At 49.1% G+C, this 20,752-nt stretch overlaps 1 protein-coding gene across 3 annotated transcripts in view; it reads left to right on the top strand.

The window, feature by feature from the left end:
• The window catches only part of LOC115089935 (feline leukemia virus subgroup C receptor-related protein 2-like), a 154,762-nt gene that overhangs the window by 113,786 nt on the left and 20,224 nt on the right, over nucleotides 1–20,752 (top strand). For all 3 annotated transcript variants that reach the window (XM_029598399.1, XM_029598397.1, XM_029598398.1), the window contains exons 6-7: nucleotides 4,378–4,488; nucleotides 18,403–18,508. In XM_029598399.1, the coding sequence (XP_029454259.1) occupies nucleotides 4,378–4,488; nucleotides 18,403–18,508 (217 nt within the window). The remainder of the gene's footprint in view (nucleotides 1–4,377; nucleotides 4,489–18,402; nucleotides 18,509–20,752) is intronic.

The following is a 20,752-nucleotide window of genomic DNA, read 5'->3' as shown; positions in this document are numbered from 1 at the left end:
CCCAGGATTGGGGGCCGGCTAACGTTTTTCTACGCGAAGTGGGCGCGGATCACCTCGGACCAGTGGGTCCTGGATACCATAAAACACGGCTACGCATTGGAATTTGTCCGCCCCCCGCAGGGAAGGTTCAACTTTTCTCCCTGTGGCTCGGACCTCAAAAGAAGGGTGGTGCAGCTGACTCTGGACAGACTCCGGGAGATTGGCGCTATTGCGCCCGTGCCCTTCGGAGAGGTGGGCTCGGGCCACTATTCCATCTATTTCGTCGTGCCAAAGAAGGACGGTTCCTTCCGGCCTATCCTAGACCTCAAGGAAGTCAACAAATCCCTTCGAGTCGTTCGGTTCCGCATGGAAACGCTCCGATCAGTGATTGCGGCGGTACATCGGGGGGAGTTTCTCGCCTCCCTGGACTTAACGGAGGCCTACCTGCACATTCCCATCCGCCTGGACCACCACCGTTTCCTTCGCTTCAAAATCCTGGACCAGCATTTTCAGTTCACGGCTCTCCCGTTCGGATTGGCGACGGCGCCGCGCACCTTCACCAAGATCATGATAGTCGTGGCTGCAGCTCTCCGGAAGGAAGGCATCCTGGTTCATCCTTATCTGGACTATTGGATCATCCGGGCGAAGTCATTTGATCATGGACGCTCAGCGGTGACTCGAGTAGTACGGTTTCTACATTCCCTGGGATGGGTAGTGAACTTCTCCAAGAGCTCCCTCACTCCCTCGCAACGCTTGGATTTCTTGGGGGCGACCTTCAACACCCTACTGGGCAAAGTTTTTTCCCCCCGATGTACCGCCGCAATCACTGATTGGAGCGTTTCCATGCGGACTTCAGTGCCAGGAAATATAGTGGAAAGTGTTCTAAACATCAAAATCACAGAACATATAGAAAGGCATGGTTTAATGGAACAAAGTCAGCATGGCTTTACCCAGGGCAAGTCTTGCCTCACAGATATGCTTCACTTTTTTGAAGGAGTTAATAAACATGTGGATAGAGGTGAACCGGTAGATGTAGTATACTTGGACTTTCAGAAAGCGTTTGACAAAGTTCCTCATGAGAGGCTTCTAGGAAAACTAAAAAGTCATGGGATAGGAGGCGATGTCCTTTCGTGGATTGCAAACTGGCTAAAAGACAGGAAACAGAGAGTAGGATTAAATGGACAATTTTCTCAGTGGAAGGGAGTGGACAGTGGAGCGCCTCAGGGATCTGTATTGGGACCCTTACTTTTCAATATATTTATAAATGATCTGGAAAGAAATATGACGAGTGAGATAATCAAATTTGCAGATGACACAAAATTGTTCAGAGTAGTTAAATCACAAGCAGATTGTGATAAATTGCAGGAAGACCTTGTGAGACTGGAAAATTGGGCATCCAAATGGCAGATGAAATTTAATGTGGATAAGTGCAAGGTGATGCAAATAGGGAAAAATAACCCATGCTATAATTACACAATGTTGGGTTCCATATTAGGTGCTACTACCCAAGAAAGAGATCTAGGTGTCATAGTGGATAACACATTGAAATCGTCTGCTCAGTGTGCTGCAGCAGTCAAAAAAGCAAACAGAATGCTGGGAATTATTAGAAAGGGAAGGGTGAATAAAACGGAAAATATCATAATGCCTCTGTATCGCTCCATGGTGAGACTGCACTTTGAATACTGTGTACAATTCTGGTCGCCGCATCTCAAAAAAGATATAATTGTGATGGAGAAGGTACAGAGAAGGGCTACCAAAATGATAAGGGGAATGGAACAGCTCCCCTATGAGGAGAGACTAAAGAGGTTAGGGCTGTTCAGCTTGGAGAAGAGTCGACTGAGGGGGGATATGATAGAGATGTTTAAAATCATGAGAGGTCTAGAACGGGTAGATGTGAATCGGTTATTTACACTTTCAGATAATAGAAGGACTAGAGGGCACTCCATGAAGTTAGCATGTGGCACATTTAAAACTAATCGGAGAAAGTTCTTTTTCACTCAACGCACAATTAAACTCTGGAATTTGTTGCCAGAGGATGTGGTTAGTGCAGTTAGAATAGCTGTGTTTAAAAAAAAAAAGGATTGGATAAGTTCTTGGAGAAGTCCATTACCTGCTATTAATTAAGTTGACGTAGAGAATAGCCACTTCCATTAGCAATGGTAACATGGAATAGACTTAGTTTGTGGGTACTTGCCAGGTTCTTATGGCCTGGATTGGCCAGTGTTGGAAACAGGATGCTGGGCTTGATGGACCCTTGGTCTGACCCAGTATGGCATATTCTTATGTTCTTAACCTCTCTTCTAAAGTCACTGGAATGGTTCCCTTTCTGCTCCTCCATACAGTTCAAGCTTCTCTTACCTACAAGAGCCTTCACTCTGCAGCACCTCACTACCTCTTCTCTTTTACCTCTCTCTACACCCTCCTCGTGCACTCTGCTCATCAGGCAAGTCACTCCTATCTGTGCCCTTCTACTCTACCACCAATTCCCAACTCCGTGCTTTCTACCTGGCTGCTCTGTGTGCTTGGATTAGACTTCCTAAGCTGGTACATCATGCTCCCTCGCTTGCCTCATTTAAATCCAGTCTAAAATCCCACCTTTCTGAGGCTGCTTTTAAATCTTAACCCTTGATTGTCCTGCTTACAGCCACATTAATTTTTAACTATTTCTTAATAAATGTATTTCCCAAAATCTCTTTTGTCCTGTATGTTTGTCTTGATTCAATGGTAAGCTCTACTGAGAGGACTGTCTCTTATATGTTTTGTATTGTAAGGCCTCTGGGGTCAGGAAAATACTCGAGTGTAATCTGTTTTGAAGTGGCTGACAAGTTGGAATATAAATTAAAAAGTAAATCATAACAAACCCTGTTCCTCACCCTGCTACCTCTCTGCCACCAGACTTGCCCATTTCTTTGGAACTGGGTTTACATCAGATTTTGAAGTTGGCATGAGTCTGCTTCATCCCCAGGAGCCAGTGTCTGTTACCTGGGGTACTGGTATAGTACAAAGCCAGGAACAACACTTTGCTGGCTCAACATGCGTCCATTCTGCAGTGGCCATCTCCGAGATGGCCTGACTTTAGTGTACCCTGAGCACTTACGCTGGGGGTGCCTTCCATGTCTCCCGGATAGATGTGCGCTGAGCGCTTATGCTGGGGGTGCCTTCCATGTCTCCCGGATAGATGTGCGCTGAGCGCTTACGCTGGGGGTGTCCTCCATGTCTCCTGGATAGATGTGCAGTGAGCGCTTACGCTGGGGGTGCCCTCCATGTCTCCTGGATAGATGTGCAGTGAGCGCTTACGCTGGGGGTGCCCTCCATGTCTCCTGGATAGATGTGCAGTGAGCGCTTACGCTGGGGGTGCCCTCCATGTCTCCTGGATAGATGTGCAGTGAGCGCTTACGCTGGGGGTGCCCTCCATGTCTCCTGGATAGATGTGCAGTGAGCGCTTACGCTGGGGGTGCCCTCCATGTCTCCTGGATAGATGTGCAGTGAGCGCTTACGCTGGGGGTGCCCTCCATGTCTCCCGGATAGATGTGCAGTGAGCGCTTACGCTGGGGGTGCCCTCCATGTCTCCCGGATAGATGTGCAGTGAGCGCTTACGCTGGGGGTGCCCTCCATGTCTCCCGGATAGATGTGCAGTGAGTGCTTACGCTGGGGGTGCCTTCCATGTCTCCCGGATAGATGTGCGCTGAGCGCTTACGCTGGGGGTGCCCTCCATGTCTCCTGGATAGATGTGCAGTGAGCGCTTACGCTGGGGGTGCCCTCCATGTCTCCTGGATAGATGTGCAGTGAGCGCTTACGCTGGGGGTGCCCTCCATGTCTCCTGGATAGATGTGCAGTGAGCGCTTACGCTGGGGGTGCCTTCCATGTCTCCCGGATAGATGTGCGCTGAGCGCTTACGCTGGGGGTGCCCTTCATGTCTCCTGGATAGATGTGCAGTGAGCGCTTACGCTGGGGGTGCCCTCCATGTCTCCTGGATAGATGTGCAGTGAGCGCTTACGCTGGGGGTGCCCTCCATGTCTCCTGGATAGATGTGCAGTGAGCGCTTACGCTGGGGGTGCCTTCCATGTCTCCCGGATAGATGTGCGCTGAGCGCTTACGCTGGGGGTGCCCTTCATGTCTCCTGGATAGATGTGCAGTGAGCGCTTACGCTGGGGGTGCCCTCCATGTCTCCTGGATAGATGTGCAGTGAGCGCTTACGCTGGGGGTGCCCTTCATGTCTCCTGGATAGATGTGCAGTGAGCGCTTACGCTGGGGGTGCCCTCCATGTCTCCTGGATAGATGTGCAGTGAGCGCTTACGCTGGGGGTGCCCTCCATGTCTCCTGGATAGATGTGCAGTGAGCGCTTACGCTGGGGGTGCCTGACCTCGATCATGAGTGCTTCTCTTTCTTTCCTGGCAGGCAGACTACGCTGGTAGTGTACATCCTGTCTTTGACCGGCATGGTGGTGTACACCTTCACTCTGAACCTTAAGCTCCTCTGGGTGGTCTTTGTTACTGCCGGCACCCTGGGGTAAGTACTGGGAGGATGTTCTTGGGGGTTGACTGGGGAAACCCTGGATTTACACTTACTCTTCCAAACCCGTATCCCTTTCTCACTCCAGACTCCCCTCACCTTTCTCCCATCACCTCTGTTAATGTCCTCTCTCACGCCCACCTCCCTGCTTTTCTCTTCTCTTCTCTGTCGTTTCCCTGCTTTTGCTCCCAATGTGCTCCATTCCCTTTCCTCTCTCTTTTACCCTTCTTGCCCTTCTCCTTTTCAACCCTGCTCTTCCCATTTACTTACGATCTTTTCCGGTTGATAGCAGGGCTGAATTAGCCATGCTGTCATGGGATCTGTCATTCAGGTCCAGGAGGCAGAGCTTTACCAAGCAGAAGCTAGATTTTTGCTCTCTCTGGCTGCGCGTGTGTTCCCACGCAGGAAAGTAACAGATTCTCCTCAGTCTGTTCTTTCCGCGCGCGGGATTGCACGCGGAGCTGACTTCTCCTCAGCGTTTTTTGTTTTTCTACAGAAAATGTCTAAGAAATCGGGGTTTAAACCCTGTAGATGTGGCAAGGTAATGTCGGTCACGGATGGCCATGACCGATGTTACTGATGTCTCGGGCCCAATCACAATCAAAAAGATTGTGAATTTTGTGCCCGAACGTCCCCGAGGGACCAAAAACAACGAGCCTATCGAATGAGGGAGCTAATCAGTTTATCGGAGACGTTGGAGGCTCATTCTTCTTCTAGCCCCTCGACAACACCGGTTCCATCGCAAAAAAGAGCAGCGTTGTGGGATCCTCGCCCCTCCAGGCCTGGAGGTAAGGACTTGCTACGACGCTCTAGGCCATCGGATCAGGGACCTCATCCGAGGGCTGGAGATAGATTGGCCTTACTCCTAAAAAGGACGCCGTACTCAAAACATCGTCCGCACAATGCGCCGGGAACGGCGCAAGTGGCGCAGTCGCCATCAACAATGTCGCCAGCGACACATACGGAGCCAGAAACATCTGCGCCTAAGACATCGGCGCACAGGGCGCCCAAAACCTTGGCACACAGTGGGCAACAAAACACGGCGCAACCAAATGCATACGGCGTCGAGCCTGACGCCAAGGGAACCCCGACGATGCCCAAAGTTACGGCGTTGCAAGATACGGCGCAAAGGGTGAAAATAACGACGCCTGCGAAGCAAAAGTCGGTGCATACGACACAAATGGCATTATAGAAGTCCAAACACTCATCTCACCCAATACAACATGGGTTAAAGCGACGACATGAGTCCCCAGAGATATCTCATTCCACCTCTCACAATTCAACGTCAAACCGCTCGGATACTTCATGGTCCTCAAGATCCACTTCTATAGAATTCAGGCCAAAACATAGAAGACGATCACCGTCTGGACATAGGATCCACACAGGATCGTCGTCGGGCCATCTCCATAGACATTCACATCACTCACACCATAAAAAGGTTGCAAAAATGAGTAGAGCGTGGGACGTAAGCCCCTCTACTTCTATTTCTTCTCATGCTCAAGGTGCTAAAACCTTCTCACATAGAGAAGTAATACAAGTTTCTTCCTCTAATGCAGTGGTCCCCAACCTTTTTTGCACCAGGGACCGGCTTCAAGCAAGACCATTTTCCCATGGCCCGACAGGGTGGGGTGGGGCAGGGGCGGGGCTTTGGACATATGGGGGTGGGGTTATGGATGGGGTTGGATGTTAGTGCATACTTATTTAATTATGACATTTATAAATCCTGCACCTCCAGTTCTGTAACTCTGTGCATCCACTGACATTCCCCCAAACAATGGAGCTTGGATGTTTCCCTTACAGCTCATCATACTAAAAGATATTTTCAAATTCTGGTGTCACCTCACAGTAACAGCAGCACAAACACCTTCCACTGCCAGACACATTGTGAACTAACACAAAACCCCACAAAAAAAGACACTCAAAATCTATACTGCAGTCCCATCGTAACATAACAGTAATAATACCAAGGACTCAAACAACAAAAACTCTACCTGTGAATAAGCAAGGGTAAATATTACACTGGGTCACCTACTGCTATAGATCCCTATACAGACACTACATGCTAGCAGAATCTCTCATCATGGTCACACACGCAGAGCAGAGACAGACTCTCACCAAATACAGAATACAAAATAAAGGAGCACAAATTAGAAAAAACTGAAATGGAAACCCCAAGAAGCCAGACTCTGTGTATTAACAATGGAAAAACAGAACCACCATTCCTCATAAAACAAATAAAATCAAGAAACATAAAGCATCAGTTATAATAGTAAAATCATACTAATAAAGGAATATTTTAAAACTACTGATAAATAGAATTTCTATTAATTAAAATCATATACATTTTTTACAATTTCCCAAACACCAATAAAATATTTCAAAACAGCACATATATCAAATAACACACAATAATTAAAACTAATAAGGATTTTAAAAAGCCCCTGCTGTCCATACGTGGGAGCTCTTGATTTCCAGTCACCCTGATATTGTTGAGGATTAGGAGGTTATCCTCTCTCTCTCACACATACACTGTCACATACATACACGTTCATGCTCTTATACCCAACCATAACCTCTTGCTCTCACAGACACTGACACACTCTCAGGCTGTAAGATACTCTCTCCCCCTCCACACATACCTCTCCCACACACACACTCTTACTCCCCTGGATTTTCTCATACACTCATGCTCTCACTCTCATTGACTCCCTCACAACCTCAGAGCCTCTCTCATTCCTCTGCTGCCACTGTCACTGCTGCCATGTGGCTATTGGGGAGGTGCTGATTGCTGCTACTGGCACTGAAGCCCATTCTGCTGCCTCCTCTGTGCAGGCCCCATGGACTTCCAGTTCCTCCATGCTGATCTCGTACATTGTGAGATCCGCATAGAGAAAGTGCTACTGTTGCACATTCCCAAAGATTACATGTGCCAATCAGTAAAAAGTAATTATGTTTTTTACATCTGATGTCTGATCTTAGTTTTCTAATCGGTTGGTCACAGGCTTTTTTTTCCCCACCTTCTCTTTCTTATTTTTTTGCCAATTCCTTTTATATTGCCTTTTTTTCTATTTCTTTTCTCTCCATCTGTCTTCTTCCCTCAAACACACAGTCAGGTTCTCATTCTCACATGCTTTCTCTCTCTCTCACACACACACACACACACAGGCTCTCACTGTCACATGCTCTCTCTCATACAATCATTCATACACACAGTCTCTCAATGGCACATGCTGTCTGAGTCTCACACACACAGGCTCTCTCTCACTCCCACATGCTGTCTTGCTCAAGCACAGTCTCTCACTGTCTCATGCTGTCTCTCTCACACACACAGAGGCTCTCACATGCTGTCTCTGCAAACATTCAGGTCTTCACTCCCACACATAGTCTATCAACTCATCTCATACACGCACACATACACACTCTACAAACCTTTAGCCTCTCTCTCACCTCTAGGCCTCCTCCAGTGTGAGAAGATAAGCATCCCCACCGGCTAAGAGGAAAAGAGTATCTTCAGCTGAAATCCTGCAGACTTTCTTCGACACTTTAGTGTCCACTCAACATCCGGAACCACCCTTAAGTTCATCAGCAGTGGATTCGAACTCTGCGACAGCTTCTCCGGCATGGGTAGAGTCAGAGGATGAGGAGCCAGTGGTAGAGTTAAGTTCGCTGGCCTCTAGACAGAACCAAGAACTGATTTATTCATCGCCACCCTTGCCAGAGTCTTCGGGCATACCCTTTGATCCACTGGAAGCCTCCCCCCCAGAGCGTTCTTTACCTCTGGAGGATCTTTCATATTCCAAATTTATAGAGAAAGTAGGCACCATATTGAACCTAGAGACCAAGAAGCTGCCAGATCCTAGATCTGAAGTCCATGGGCTATTAAACATTGTTGATGTCCCGATGGAACAGACGGCTCTCCCTTCCCACTCAGTCCTAGATGGAGTTATGGATAAGATGTGGGAGACACCATTCTCTGCTAGGAAGATGGACTTAAAATTCAGGATGCAAAAATCAACGCAATTTGGCCCAGTCCAGTTGTCCCATGCATCGGTGGTGGTTGAATCTGCAATGAAGCGAGCCAGGAAGACCAGGCTCTATTCAAACACCCCTCTGGGCAAGGATGGCTGGTATTTGGATGATTTTGGGAGGAAGATATTCCAGGGCTCTATGCTCAACGCCAAGATCCAACACCACCAGTTCTATTTTACACTATATTTCTACGAATGCCTCCAATCCCTAAAGTCTGATGATGACCAGACGGCATGTGAAAGACCACAGTGGCAGGGTATTGCCAATATGGAAAAGAAGGCTTGAGGCATTTGCTTCACACAATCTATGAGGGCTTTAACAGCAGCTTTCGCAGTCAGAAGGTTGGGCTGGCTTATAGCGAGCGCAGTTCAGGAGGACATTCATGAAAAGCTTGCGGACCTCCCATGCAGGGGGAGACAACTTGTTTGGAGATAAGCTCAGGGAAACAGTGTCTCAACTCAAGGAACAGAGTGTGGCGGTATTCTCCCTTAGCTAAAGGGAAATCCCACAACGTGATGTCGATGCATTCAACATTAGGGATGTGCATTTGTCTAGGATGAATTAGGCAATTTCTGACGGAACATACACCTGCAAAGTGCTATTACCCTGCCTACCGGAAGCCCTTGTATCCAAGGCGGTCTTACAGGCCTTTCTTGACATACAGATCTTCTTCATACCAATCACAAAGACCACAGATGCAAGTAAAATTTCGCAGTCGAGGACAATTCCAGCATACAACAAAGCCAACACAGTTTGTGGGACAAAAGTCCCAACAGTCTTTTTGAAAGTAGCCCAGCCACAGCTACAAAAAACGGTAGGCGGCTGCCTTGCTTCCTTTATTCAGGAGTGGGGTCAGATCACATCGGATCTTTGGGTTCTCAGCATCATCGAGAATGGCTATCGCCTAAATTTTCGAACCTTTTCCACGTTGCCACGTCTTGCTCCGCCTTCAAAGGGGAAATAAGACCTCCCCCTCCTCTGTCAGGAAATCCAATCGCTACTTCATCAGCGAGCGATTCAAAAGGTGCCTCAACATCAATAGTTTCACGGATTTTATTCCCAATGCTTCCTTATCTACAAGAAGAGTGGGGGGTTAAGGCCAATTCTATACCTCAGATGCTTAAATTATTTCCTTCGGTGAGAGAAGTTCAAGATGAAAAGAACCCACCCCATACTTATCTTGAATAGAAACATCCAAAGGAAATTATTCCGGTTTGTCATAATTAATTTGCAATCCAGAAAAAGAACTAAAAAGAATTGTGATCTAAATAATATCATCTAAACTTTCTTTTACTAACAAATAAAAAGTCTAACCTTAAGAACCTTATTACTCGCAGAGATTCCCTCAAAAATGGGTACCAGCATAGGAAAATTAGTTTCATACCTGATAATTTTCGTTCCTGTAGTACCAGGGATCAGTCCAGACACCTGGGTTGTGACTCCGCACCAGCAGATGGAGACAGAGCAAGACCTGTCGGGTTCAGCTACATATAGCAAGGTGCCACCCACAGCCCCTCAATCTTACGTAATGTCAAAGCAGAAAAGGAACAATCAGACTATCTAACTAACCTGCCCTCAACAAGGGTCAATTCACAAAAACCCCCGACTGGAACAGAACTCCCAGAACCAGAGGAGCGAACAAATATAACCGAATTAAAACCTAATCGAACGAGCGGACTCTCCATTACTTCAGAACAGATAACACGGGCGGGCTCCTGAACTGATCCGTGGTACTACAGGAACGAAAATTATCAGGTAAGAAACTAATTTTCCTTTCCCTGTACGTACCCGGATCGGTCCAGACACCTGGGATGTACCAGAGCCAACTTACCGAGGGTGGGACACAGAGAGTCCCGTTCGGAGTACTCGCTCTCCAAAACCCCCTGAAACAGCGGCCTGTACATCCAGCCGATAATGGCTAGTAAAGGTGTGCAACGACTTCCAAGTAGCCGCCCTGCAAATTTCCTGAGGCGACACCTCAGAAGATTCCGCCCAAGACACCGCATGCGACCGCATAGAGTGAGCCCTAAGACCCACAGGAATAGGCTTCCCTCACATAATGTAGGCCGAGCCAATGGCCTCCTTGAGCCAACGCGCAATCGTTGTCCGAGACGCCGCACTACCCCTCTTTGGGCCGGAACACAACACAAAGAGGTGGTCTGAGACACGGAAAGGGTTCGTAACCTCTAGATAGCGAAGGAGCACCCTACCCACATCCAGCTTCCGAAAATCTCTCTCTCCCGGCTCCGACCGCTCCCCAACCAGAAAAGCGGGGAGCTCAACCGACTGGTTCAAATGCAACGTGGAGACCACCTTCGGCAGAAAGGAGGGAACCGTCATTAAGGATACTCCAGAATCCGAGATCCATAAAAACGGCTCCCTGCATGATAGAGCCTACAACTCCGAGACTCGCCTCGCTGAGGCGATCGCTACGAGGAAAACCGCCTTTAGAGTAAGATCCTTTAGAGTCGCCCGCTTGATCGGCTCAAACGGCGACGAGCACAAGGTGGAAAGGACCCAGTTGAGATTCCAGGATGGACAAGGATGACGCAACGGAGGATGTAGATGCTTAACCCCCCGAAGAAAAAGAGCGACATCCGGGTGAAGTGCCAGAGACACCCCGCGCACCTTCCTCCTGAGACAACCAAGTGCCGCCACCTGGACCCGAAGGGTACTACAGGAGAGACCTTTCGAAAGACCTGCCTGAAGGAAAGCTAGGACATCAGAAACGGAAGCTGCCATAGGATCCACGCTGCGATCCCTACACCAGTCCTCAAACACTGCCCAGACCCGGACGTAGGCCAAGGACGTGGACTGTTTCCTAGACCGCAACAGGGTGGCTACCATCGCATCCGAATACCCTTTATTCTTTAAGCGTTGCCTCTCAAAAGCCATGCCGCGAGACAAAAGTGATCCGTGTCCTCCAAATAAACGGGGTCTTTGATGTAGGAGAACCGTGGACCCCCGAAAACGAAGGGGAGGTTCTACTGCCAAGTGGAGGAGATCCGCGAACCACGGCCGGCGCGGCCATTCCGGCGCGACCAGAATCACGTCCGATGAGTGCAGCTCTATGCGCCGAAGTACCTTGCCTATCAGTGGCCACAGAGGGAACACATACAGCAGCACGTCTGTTGGCCAGGGGAGAACTAGCGCGTCGACGCCCTCGGCTCCCCTCTCTCTCCGCCGGCTGTAAAATCTTGGAGCCTTTGCGTTCTGAAAAGTGGCCATCAGGTCCATGTGTGGCGCTTCCCACCTTTCGCGGATGAGGTGAAAAGCTTCCTCCGACAGCTCCCATTCTCCTGGATCCAGACGATGACGGCTGAGGAAGTCCGCTTGCACATTGTCTTAAGTTGCAGCTCCAGCTTCCTGTCCTGTATGTCCTTGAGTGCTGTGGCCCCAGTGACCAGAATCGTCGACCTCTTCGTTACTGCCGAAACCGCTGCGTCCACTCTGAGAAGGCGTAGGAGCTCCAGCGCGTCCTCTGGTAGTGGATAAAGCTTATCCATGGCCTTACTCACCTTCAGTCCCAACTCCAGAGTATCCCATTCCCGGAATAGTATGTCTGATGCCGAGAAGTGGAATGGGAAAGCCACTGCCGGACCCGAGAGACCCAACAGCACTGGATCCATTTTGGCCCCCGGCCTGGACTCCACCGGTGGGGCCTCCACCCCGAGTTCCTGAATAATGGCCGGAATGAGCGGGCCCAGCTTGTCCCTCCTAAACAAGCATACCACCTTCGGGTCATCGCCCTCCACCGCCGGCGTTCCTTTGCCAGCACCAGGCTGTGCTGGCCCCTCTTCATTCGCCCCAGCCCCCCCCCAGGGGCCCTAGGGGCGAGTCTGCTTCGTCCGGCGACGTGGAGTCGGTGTCCGTGTCCTGAGGGACACCCCGCAAAGGGCGCTTCTCCTTAGGCGGGTCTGGGTTTTTCTGGGACCTATCCCTGGATTTCCTCTTCCGGGAACTCGACCCCTTCCGGCTGAAGATTTTGTGCTTCAGCACCTTTTGCAGCAGGAGCGCAAAATCCGAGGAAAAAGAGGCCTCCGACCCAGAAGATGACTCCCCTAAACTATCGGCCATCGGGGACGCAGCCCCCCCCCCCGGAGGGCCGCTGCTGCGGTGAAAGCGCGGGAGGCATGTCGCCATTACCAGCAGCCGCCCGCGTGGCTTCCCTAACGGCACCCAAAATGGCCGCCGTTCCCGCGCTGAGCGGGAACGGCTCTACAGACCCCTCCATGGTTTTCCCGACATGTGACGGCGATCGCGCCGGCCAAGACCGGCCCCACCTGATCGACCTCGGACAGCCCCTCGCCGCCCGAGACACAATTTGAACAAACACTGTCGCGCGACAAACGCGCACTCGCCGAGCTACACGCGCGGCAGGCAGACCCCCTCGGCATCTGCCGCGCAGCCGGAGCGCCCGCCAAACACTAAAAACTAAAGTAAAACAAAAACTACCGGGACGTGAACGCCGAAGAACGGAGAGGGGGCCCTCCAAAATAGCTAAAAGAACACAGTTTTGTTTTATTTATTTATTTTTTCCTACTTGCCGCTGCTGTCCCTGGTCCTGACTCTCCTGCTCCAGCGGGGGTGAGTGAACCGGGCTCCCTGGTGTCACCCCCGGCGCTGCTACCAGCAAAGGCCGGGTCCTCGACCCTCAGCAGCAGCCTCAACCAGGGGGGGATGGTCCCCTCAGAACCTTTCAACCCCCCTGGGAGGCTCCCAGGACGAGGAACACTTTTCCGACCTGTCTGTCTTTCTTTTTTTTTTTCCTTCTTCTTTAGTATGTTTCTTTTTTTTTTTTTTTTTTTTACAACACCAGCTTCCACTATCACAGAATCCCTGACTAGCTAAACCATTACAATACACCCAGGGATCCCAGAGGCTGTGGTTGCAGCTGCCCCATCTGCTGGAGACAGAGTAAGACTGAGGGGCTGTGGGTGGCACCTTGCTATATGTAGCTGAACCCGACAGGTCTTGCTCTGTCTCCATCTACTGGTGCGGAGTCGCAACCCAGGTGTCTGGACTGATCCGGGTACGTACAGGGAAAGTTTAATTTCTAAAGGCTCTAAAGATAAATAGTAACTGGGAAAGGGGGCATCCTTACCTCTTGCCTCTGGCCAAATTAGGAGGATGAGATAGATGCTCAGTAACTAATATTAATGCCAATGGATTACAATACAATAATTGAGCCCAATCTATGAAAACGTCCTCAAAGTTAAATCTCTTTAAAACTCCACACAATCAAAAGTATTTTCAGCCTCTGAACTTACTAACACTCCCCTCTTGGTTCTATCAAACACTTGGCATAGCCAACCTCCCCTTATATTAGTACATAAGACAGCAGAAGAGAACCGGTTCAGGCTCTACAGCCCCAGCTTCCATAGGCCCTACACTCCTTGCAGCAGAAGAGGACCGGAAGGCTCATCTGCATACATTACCCAGCATCCCCCGGGAGAGGACTCCAGAGGTCACTGAGAGATTCAGGCTTCAAACTCCATAGCTCCAGCTTCCAGAGGGCCCCACACTCCTTGCAGCAGAAGAGGACCGGAAGGCTCATCTGCATACATTACCCAGCATCCCCCAGGAGAGGACTCCAGAGGTCACTGAGAGATTCAGGCTTCAAACTCCATAGGTCCAGCTTCCAGAGGGCCCCACACCCCTTGCAGTAGGAGAGGACCGGAAGGCTCATCTGCATACATTACCCAGCATCCCCCGGAAGAGGACTCCAGAGGTCACTGAGAGATTCAGGCTTCAAAGTCCATAGCTCCAGCTTCCAGAGGGCCCCACACCCCTTGCAGCAGGAGAGGACTGGAAGGCTCATCTGCATACATTACCCAGCATCCCCCGAGAGAGGAGGCCAGAGGTCACTGAGAGATTCAGGCTTCAAACTCCATAGCTCCAGCTTCCAGAGGGCCCCACACTCCTTGCAGCAGAAGAGGACCGGAAGGCTCATCTGCATACATTACCCAGCATCCCCCGGGAGAGGACTCCAGAGGTCACTGAGAGATTCAGGCTTCAAACTCCATAGCTCCAGCTTCCAGAGGGCCCCACACTCCTTGCAGCAGAAGAGGACCGGAAGGCTCATCTGCATACATTACCCAGCATCCCCCAGGAGAGGACTCCAGAGGTCACTGAGAGATTCAGGCTTCAAACTCCATAGGTCCAGCTTCCAGAGGGCCCCACACCCCTTGCAGTAGGAGAGGACCGGAAGGCTCATCTGCATACATTACCCAGCATCCCCCGGAAGAGGACTCCAGAGGTCACTGAGAGATTCAGGCTTCAAAGTCCATAGCTCCAGCTTCCAGAGGGCCCCACACCCCTTGCAGCAGGAGAGGACTGGAAGGCTCATCTGCATACATTACCCAGCATCCCCCGAGAGAGGAGGCCAGAGGTCACTGAGAGATTCAGGCTTCAAACTCCATAGCTCCAGCTTCCAGAGGGCCCCACACCCCTTGCAGCGGAAGAGGACTGGAAGGCTCATCTGCATACATTACCCAGCAGCCCTCGGAAGAGGATGCCAGAGGTCCCCGCGAGCGATCTAGACGTCAGGCTCCACAGCCTCAGACCCCTTGCAGCAGAAGAGGACCAGAAGCACCTACTGTGTCTCAAAGCTCCTTACTATAAATTTACTACAGAGTTTGTACACTTGGCCCACCTCACAGAGACCAAGGAAAGAGCATTTTCTGTCGCAGCTTCTAGTTTGTGGAATACACCCCCAGAACATTTATGAACAATGGTTTGCACTAAAATAAGACATTTCAAAAGATTTTTAAAATGTTTTGGTTTTCACAAACTTTTAGTGAGGTCAGTAGATGTAGTATTCAACATGTGACCAACCAGAGATATAAGGTCAGGGACTTCTAATGGTAGTAAGAACATCTTTAGAATTACTAAGGCAATTTCAGTCTTCAGCAGTGAATTATTTGAGCATTTGTTATTGTCTGGTCCCTATATTTGTTTGGATTTTATGAGTTTTCCTTGTGTGGGCTACAAATCCTTTTAATGAATCAAGTGGGAGTGACAGGTACATCGGTGGCTCATCTCAGAGCACTACCTATTGACATTTGCAAAGCTGCAACTTTGGTATTCACTGCACATCTTCTCGTCCCATTATCTGGACAATTCATCAAAAAGTGCAGTAAATTTTGAGAATCAGTTTTGTGTAGCCTGTTCAACAGTGAGGTCTGGATTGCTTATTCTGTAAATGCTCTCAGCTTGGGACTCCCCATGTGTCATGGTTAATTGAGCCCTGCTTGTTGATGGAGAAAGAAGTTTGCTTACCATAAATGCTGTATGAATTAGCCATGCTGACTACCCATATGCCTCAGTGAAGAGTCAACAACCTAGCTAGACTTAGCTCTAAATCTGACTGAGGGGCTCATGAGGCAACACTCGTATGGGAACTCCCACACCTGCTCAGTAGAGCTAACAGGGAAGGATCCATTCGGCACTGTCATGTGATGTCACCAAATTGGCACGGCTAATTCATCGTGCTGTCTACTCTAAGCAAACTTGCTATATTCAAAAGAAAAAAGCTGGTTAAGTGACCATACTATGTGGGGAAAAAAGTCTTGTGTGTGCCTGGTGGCCTGAAACAGACTCCCCCCCACCCTTCCCCACCGTCCCAAAGTCCTCCAAGTAGTGATTACAAATAAAAAGATCTACTCCATGGTTAGGAAAATCTCCCCAGGATCCCAGCAGCTCTCACACTCTGCTGGGCGCATAAGCACCAAATTCCTGCCTGAAATTCTTCTGCCTGCAGAGCTGCACACATGCACGATCCGATCCCAAGGTCAGAGAGGAGGGGCTGGGGCATTAACCAGGAATGGGGAGGGGATAGACCTCTGCAAGCCTTCCCCTGCTGTTTCTTTTATTTTAATAACTGCTTGGAGGGATTTGCTTGGCTTCGGCCCGGCAGGGCACATTTGCATGACGTTGGGTGGAGAGTCTGGATTTGGGCCAAGCGTGGGACTCTGTTTTTTTTTAACACAGCATGGTCACTTAACCAGCTATATTCTTTTGAATATAATGATCTGCTCTGAGACAATCCTAAAATTAGCCAGGTAACGTAGCTACTCTGCTCTGGAATGCCCCCCCAGATAAATGATTTATTTATTTAATGTGTTTTGTATACAGTCATTCGGTTTCGCCAGTATACAGAGATGTGTCCCAAATATTGAAAAGTCAGCGTTTAGCTAAATGCCTTTGAATGACAGCCGCAGACTATTTTTCTTTTTATGATACTTAGTTTCTAGTAAAGTTTGGCCAGCAATCTTTGTAGTACTTGATAAACAAAGATGTTAGTCACCGATGGCGATATTTGTCATTTCAGCAATTAAGATTCACTATCAATCATTTATCAGGATTTCTGAAAAAATTAGGGAATATCTTTCATTAAGATCAGACTTCATTGGTCTTTTCAAAATAGGGGTAGTGTAATAGATGGCTACTGGCAACCTACAATCTTTGCATTCTGTTGCGTTAAAGAACCCGCGACTCCATCGGGGAAACGGAGCACAATGGGGGCGGGGAAGGCGAGGCAGGGTGGGTTCGGGGGGCGGGGAATAGGGGCGGAGCCTGGCGGGAGTTCCCCCCGGGTTGAAAAGGGGACTCGCGGTTTGGGCAGCCCCCTTTTCTCCCGGGCAACGCCGGCTACGGTTCTTTGTGCCCCTCCCACCCTCCCACTATATTTACCTAGAGTGAGTCTATATTTGTCGCAGCCCCTGGTGTTGCGCGGTGACCAGCCTAGTCACACCCCCGCACATAGGTTAAGTAGGGGATGGCCCTGGGGCCAGCAGCCCCCGGAGGGTGGAAGCAGGCGGTCTTGACTGGGGCCAGCGGCCCAGCAGGTCCCGCACAGATCCTCGACGCTTTGACAGCCAAGAGGGTGAGCGAGCAACGAGGCAAATTAGACCAAACGATTCTGGCTTTTACGGTCAGGTCTCAGGCAATGACGCTGTGGCTTCGACGGCCAGGTGTCAGAGGTAGCTGCCCGGCTTCAAGCTTAGCAATTCCTTGTAAGGGGTAGCACTGGTCACCAAGATCTAATTCAGTAAGTAAATTAATGAAGTTGTACAAGTTGTATTATTATGATATTTATAGTTGTTGCTGTATTATATTTTGCTGTTACTGTATTTATAAGGGCTGCGGCTATTTATCCAACCAATAAAACTTATCGAACGTCACGCTGCGTGAGTCTTAGTAATTGGGAAGGGGAGGAGTGGGGGCGTGGGTAGGGATTGACGAAGCCATTCAACTGCCCACATTGTGTTATTTGTAAATTTAGTCAGGGGGATATAGTGCCCTCTCTTAACACACAGGTTTTTCAGTCTATAGGCCCAGTTTTAAATATTAGCAATTGAGGCCTGGTAGATTCCTAGATTACTGCTAATGCATGTTGTTAGCTATTTGAAGGATTCCCATCAAACATAATACTTTATTGAGTTTTAAGGATTATATTACCTGTAGAAATCTGGGATTCAGAGAGTTCCAGACTGACACTATCTCCTTGCTGGAACTTAATCTTGCAGCCAGTGTTTACCTTAACCCCTTTTGTATGGTCATGCTCTGGATTCTCCATGAGGAAAGACTGGAATGGGCCGCACTGATCTTAGCACTGCTGTTTAGCAGTATGCCGACAGCTGAGATCCCACAACAGAATTGTCTGCAATTACTTCATTGGCAACTCTTGTTACCTACCTGTCCACGATGCTACACCCTGTCCTCATTGTGCCTGGCCCGCCTTGCACTCCTTCCTGCAGTCCTAATGCATTCCCCTCACACTCACTTCTCTCATTCATTTCCTCATTTCCCTGCTTCTCCTAACCTCCCTTTCCTTGCTTCCCATATCCTGATGTCATTGGCCCTTGTTGCTTTTGGCAGATTTTTCATGACGGGATATCTCCCACTGGGCTTTGAGTTTGCAGTGGAATTAACATACCCTGAGTCTGAAGGGACTTCGTCAGGACTCCTGAACGTATCTGCACAGGTGAGAACCCCTTCTCATTTCTCTTCCTTGCCCTGCTGTTAGCACAGCAGGAGGTAGGAGCTGCATAGAATCTGTCTAGTCGGTTGATTTGCAGGGCTGGAGCCTGTGGATATGGAACCTGTTAGGGGGAGAAGGGCTCTGTCTCAAGGTGGTGGTGCTTTGTCTTGGGTAGAAGAGGTGATTAGCAGAGCTGTGTTTGATTGGGGTGGGGGGAGGAAGCCTATCCCAAGAGTTTCTCATGGTTGCGCAGCCCGGTTTCTCACCATCAAGCAGGGAAGGGGAGCCTTTTCCAATGGCATGGCTGCACCTTAACCAGAGTGGAACCAGGCTGCTGGCATTAATTTTTAAAAAGGAGACAGAGCAGCTTTTAAACTAGAACAAAGAGGGAAAGCTGACAGTCACTCAGCAGCGCATGGTTCAGAGGGAGGTATCGTCAAAGGATACTGGCAAACCAAGTAAGTTAGAATGTCCTGATAGAAAGGTGATGTAAAAGCTTAAAAAATCCAAATGTATTTAAATACAGAGCACGAAGATAAAAATAACTCCAAACTGTCTACATCATCTGATAAGTAGGTTATGCATATATATACAAATACAAATACAAATAAAACAACTTTAAAATGTCTGTATGCAAATGCCAGAAGTCTGAAAAATAAGACTGGAGAGTAGGAATATATGGCTCTAACAGAAGATACACAAGAAATAAACTGCACTCTGGACTCCTTATGGATAGAAATTGCAAGGGTAAAAGGGAAGGGTATAGAAGTGGGGATGTATGTGTGTGTGTGTGTGTAAGAGACAGAGCCAGTGTTTGAGTGAAAGGGAGCCAATGAGTGTGTGTGTGTGTATGTAAGAGACAGAGAGAATGTGTGTGAGTGAAAGGGAGCCAATGAGTGTGTGTGTGTAAGAGAGAGAATGTGTGAGAGTGAAAGGGAGCCAATGAGTGTGTGTGTGTGTAAGAGAGAGAGAATGTGTGTGAGTGAAAGGGAGCCAATGAGTGTGTGTGTGTGTGTGTGTGTGTGTAAGAGAGAGAGCCTGAGTGTGAGTGAAAGGGAGCCAATGAGTGTGTGTGTGTGTAAGAGAGAGAGCCTGTGTGTGAGTGAAAGGGAGCCAATGTGTGTGTGTGTGTGTGTGTAAGAGACAGAGCTAGTGTTTGAGTGAAAGGGAGCCAATGAGTGTGTGTGTGTGTGTGTGTAAGAGAGAGAGAGAATGTGTGTGAGTGAAAGGGAGCCAATGAGAGTGTGTGGGAGAGAGAATGTGTGGAGGGAAAGGGAGCCAATGAGTGTGTGTGTGTGTGTGTGTAAGAGAGAGAGAATGTGTGTGAGTGAAAGGGAGCCAATGAGTGTGTGTGTGTAAGAGAGAGAGCCTGTGTGTGAGTGAAAGGGAGCCAATGAGTGTGTGTGTATGTAAGAGAGAGAGAATGTGTGTGAGTGAAAGGGAGCCAATGAGTGTGTGTGTGTGAGAGAGAGAATGTGTGTGAGTGAAAGGGAGCCAATGAGTGTGTGTGTGTGTGTGTGTGTAAGAGAGAGAGCCTGTGTGTGAGTGAAAGGGAGCCAATGAGTGTGTGTGTGTGTAAAAGAGAGAGAGAGCCTGTGTGTGAGTGAAAGGGAGTCAATGAGTGTGTGTGTGTGTGTGTGTGTGAGAGAGAGAGAAGAGAATGTGTGGAGGGAAAGGGAGCCTGTGTGTGTGTGTGTAAGAGAGAGAGAGAATGTGTGTGAGTGAAAGGGAGCCAATGTGTGTGTGTGTGTGTAAGATAGAGAGAGAATGTGTGTGAGTGAAAGGGAGCCAATGAGTGTGTGTGTGTGTGTGTGTGTGTGTAAGAGAGAGAGCCTGAGTGTGAGTGAAAGGGAGCCAATGAGTGTGTGTGTGTGTAAGAGAGAGAGCCTGAGTGTGAGTGAAAGGGAGCCAATGTGTGTGTGTGTGTGTGTAAGAGAGAGAGAGAATGTGTGTGAGTGAAAGGGAGCCAATGAGTGTGTGTGTGTGTAAGAGAGAGAGAGCCTGTGTGTGAGTGAAAGGGAGCCAATGAGTGTGTGTGTGTGTGTGTAAGAGAGAGAGCCTGAGTGTGAGTGAAAGGGAGCCAATGAGTGTGTGTGTGTGTGTGTGTGTGTGTGTGTGTGTGTGTAAGAGAGAGAGAGAGCCTGTGTGTGAGTGAAAGGGAGCTTGTGTGTGTGTGTAAGAGAGAGAGCCTGTCTGTGAGTGAAAGGGAGCCAATGAGTGTGTGTTTGTGTGTGTTTGTAAGAGAGA

Source organism: Rhinatrema bivittatum, chromosome 4 (assembly GCF_901001135.1).
Source record: "Rhinatrema bivittatum chromosome 4, aRhiBiv1.1, whole genome shotgun sequence".
Taxonomy (NCBI): domain Eukaryota; kingdom Metazoa; phylum Chordata; class Amphibia; order Gymnophiona; family Rhinatrematidae; genus Rhinatrema; species Rhinatrema bivittatum.
The sequence above is the reverse complement of the archived record's forward strand: the minus strand, read 5'-3'. Positions and strand labels throughout refer to the sequence as shown.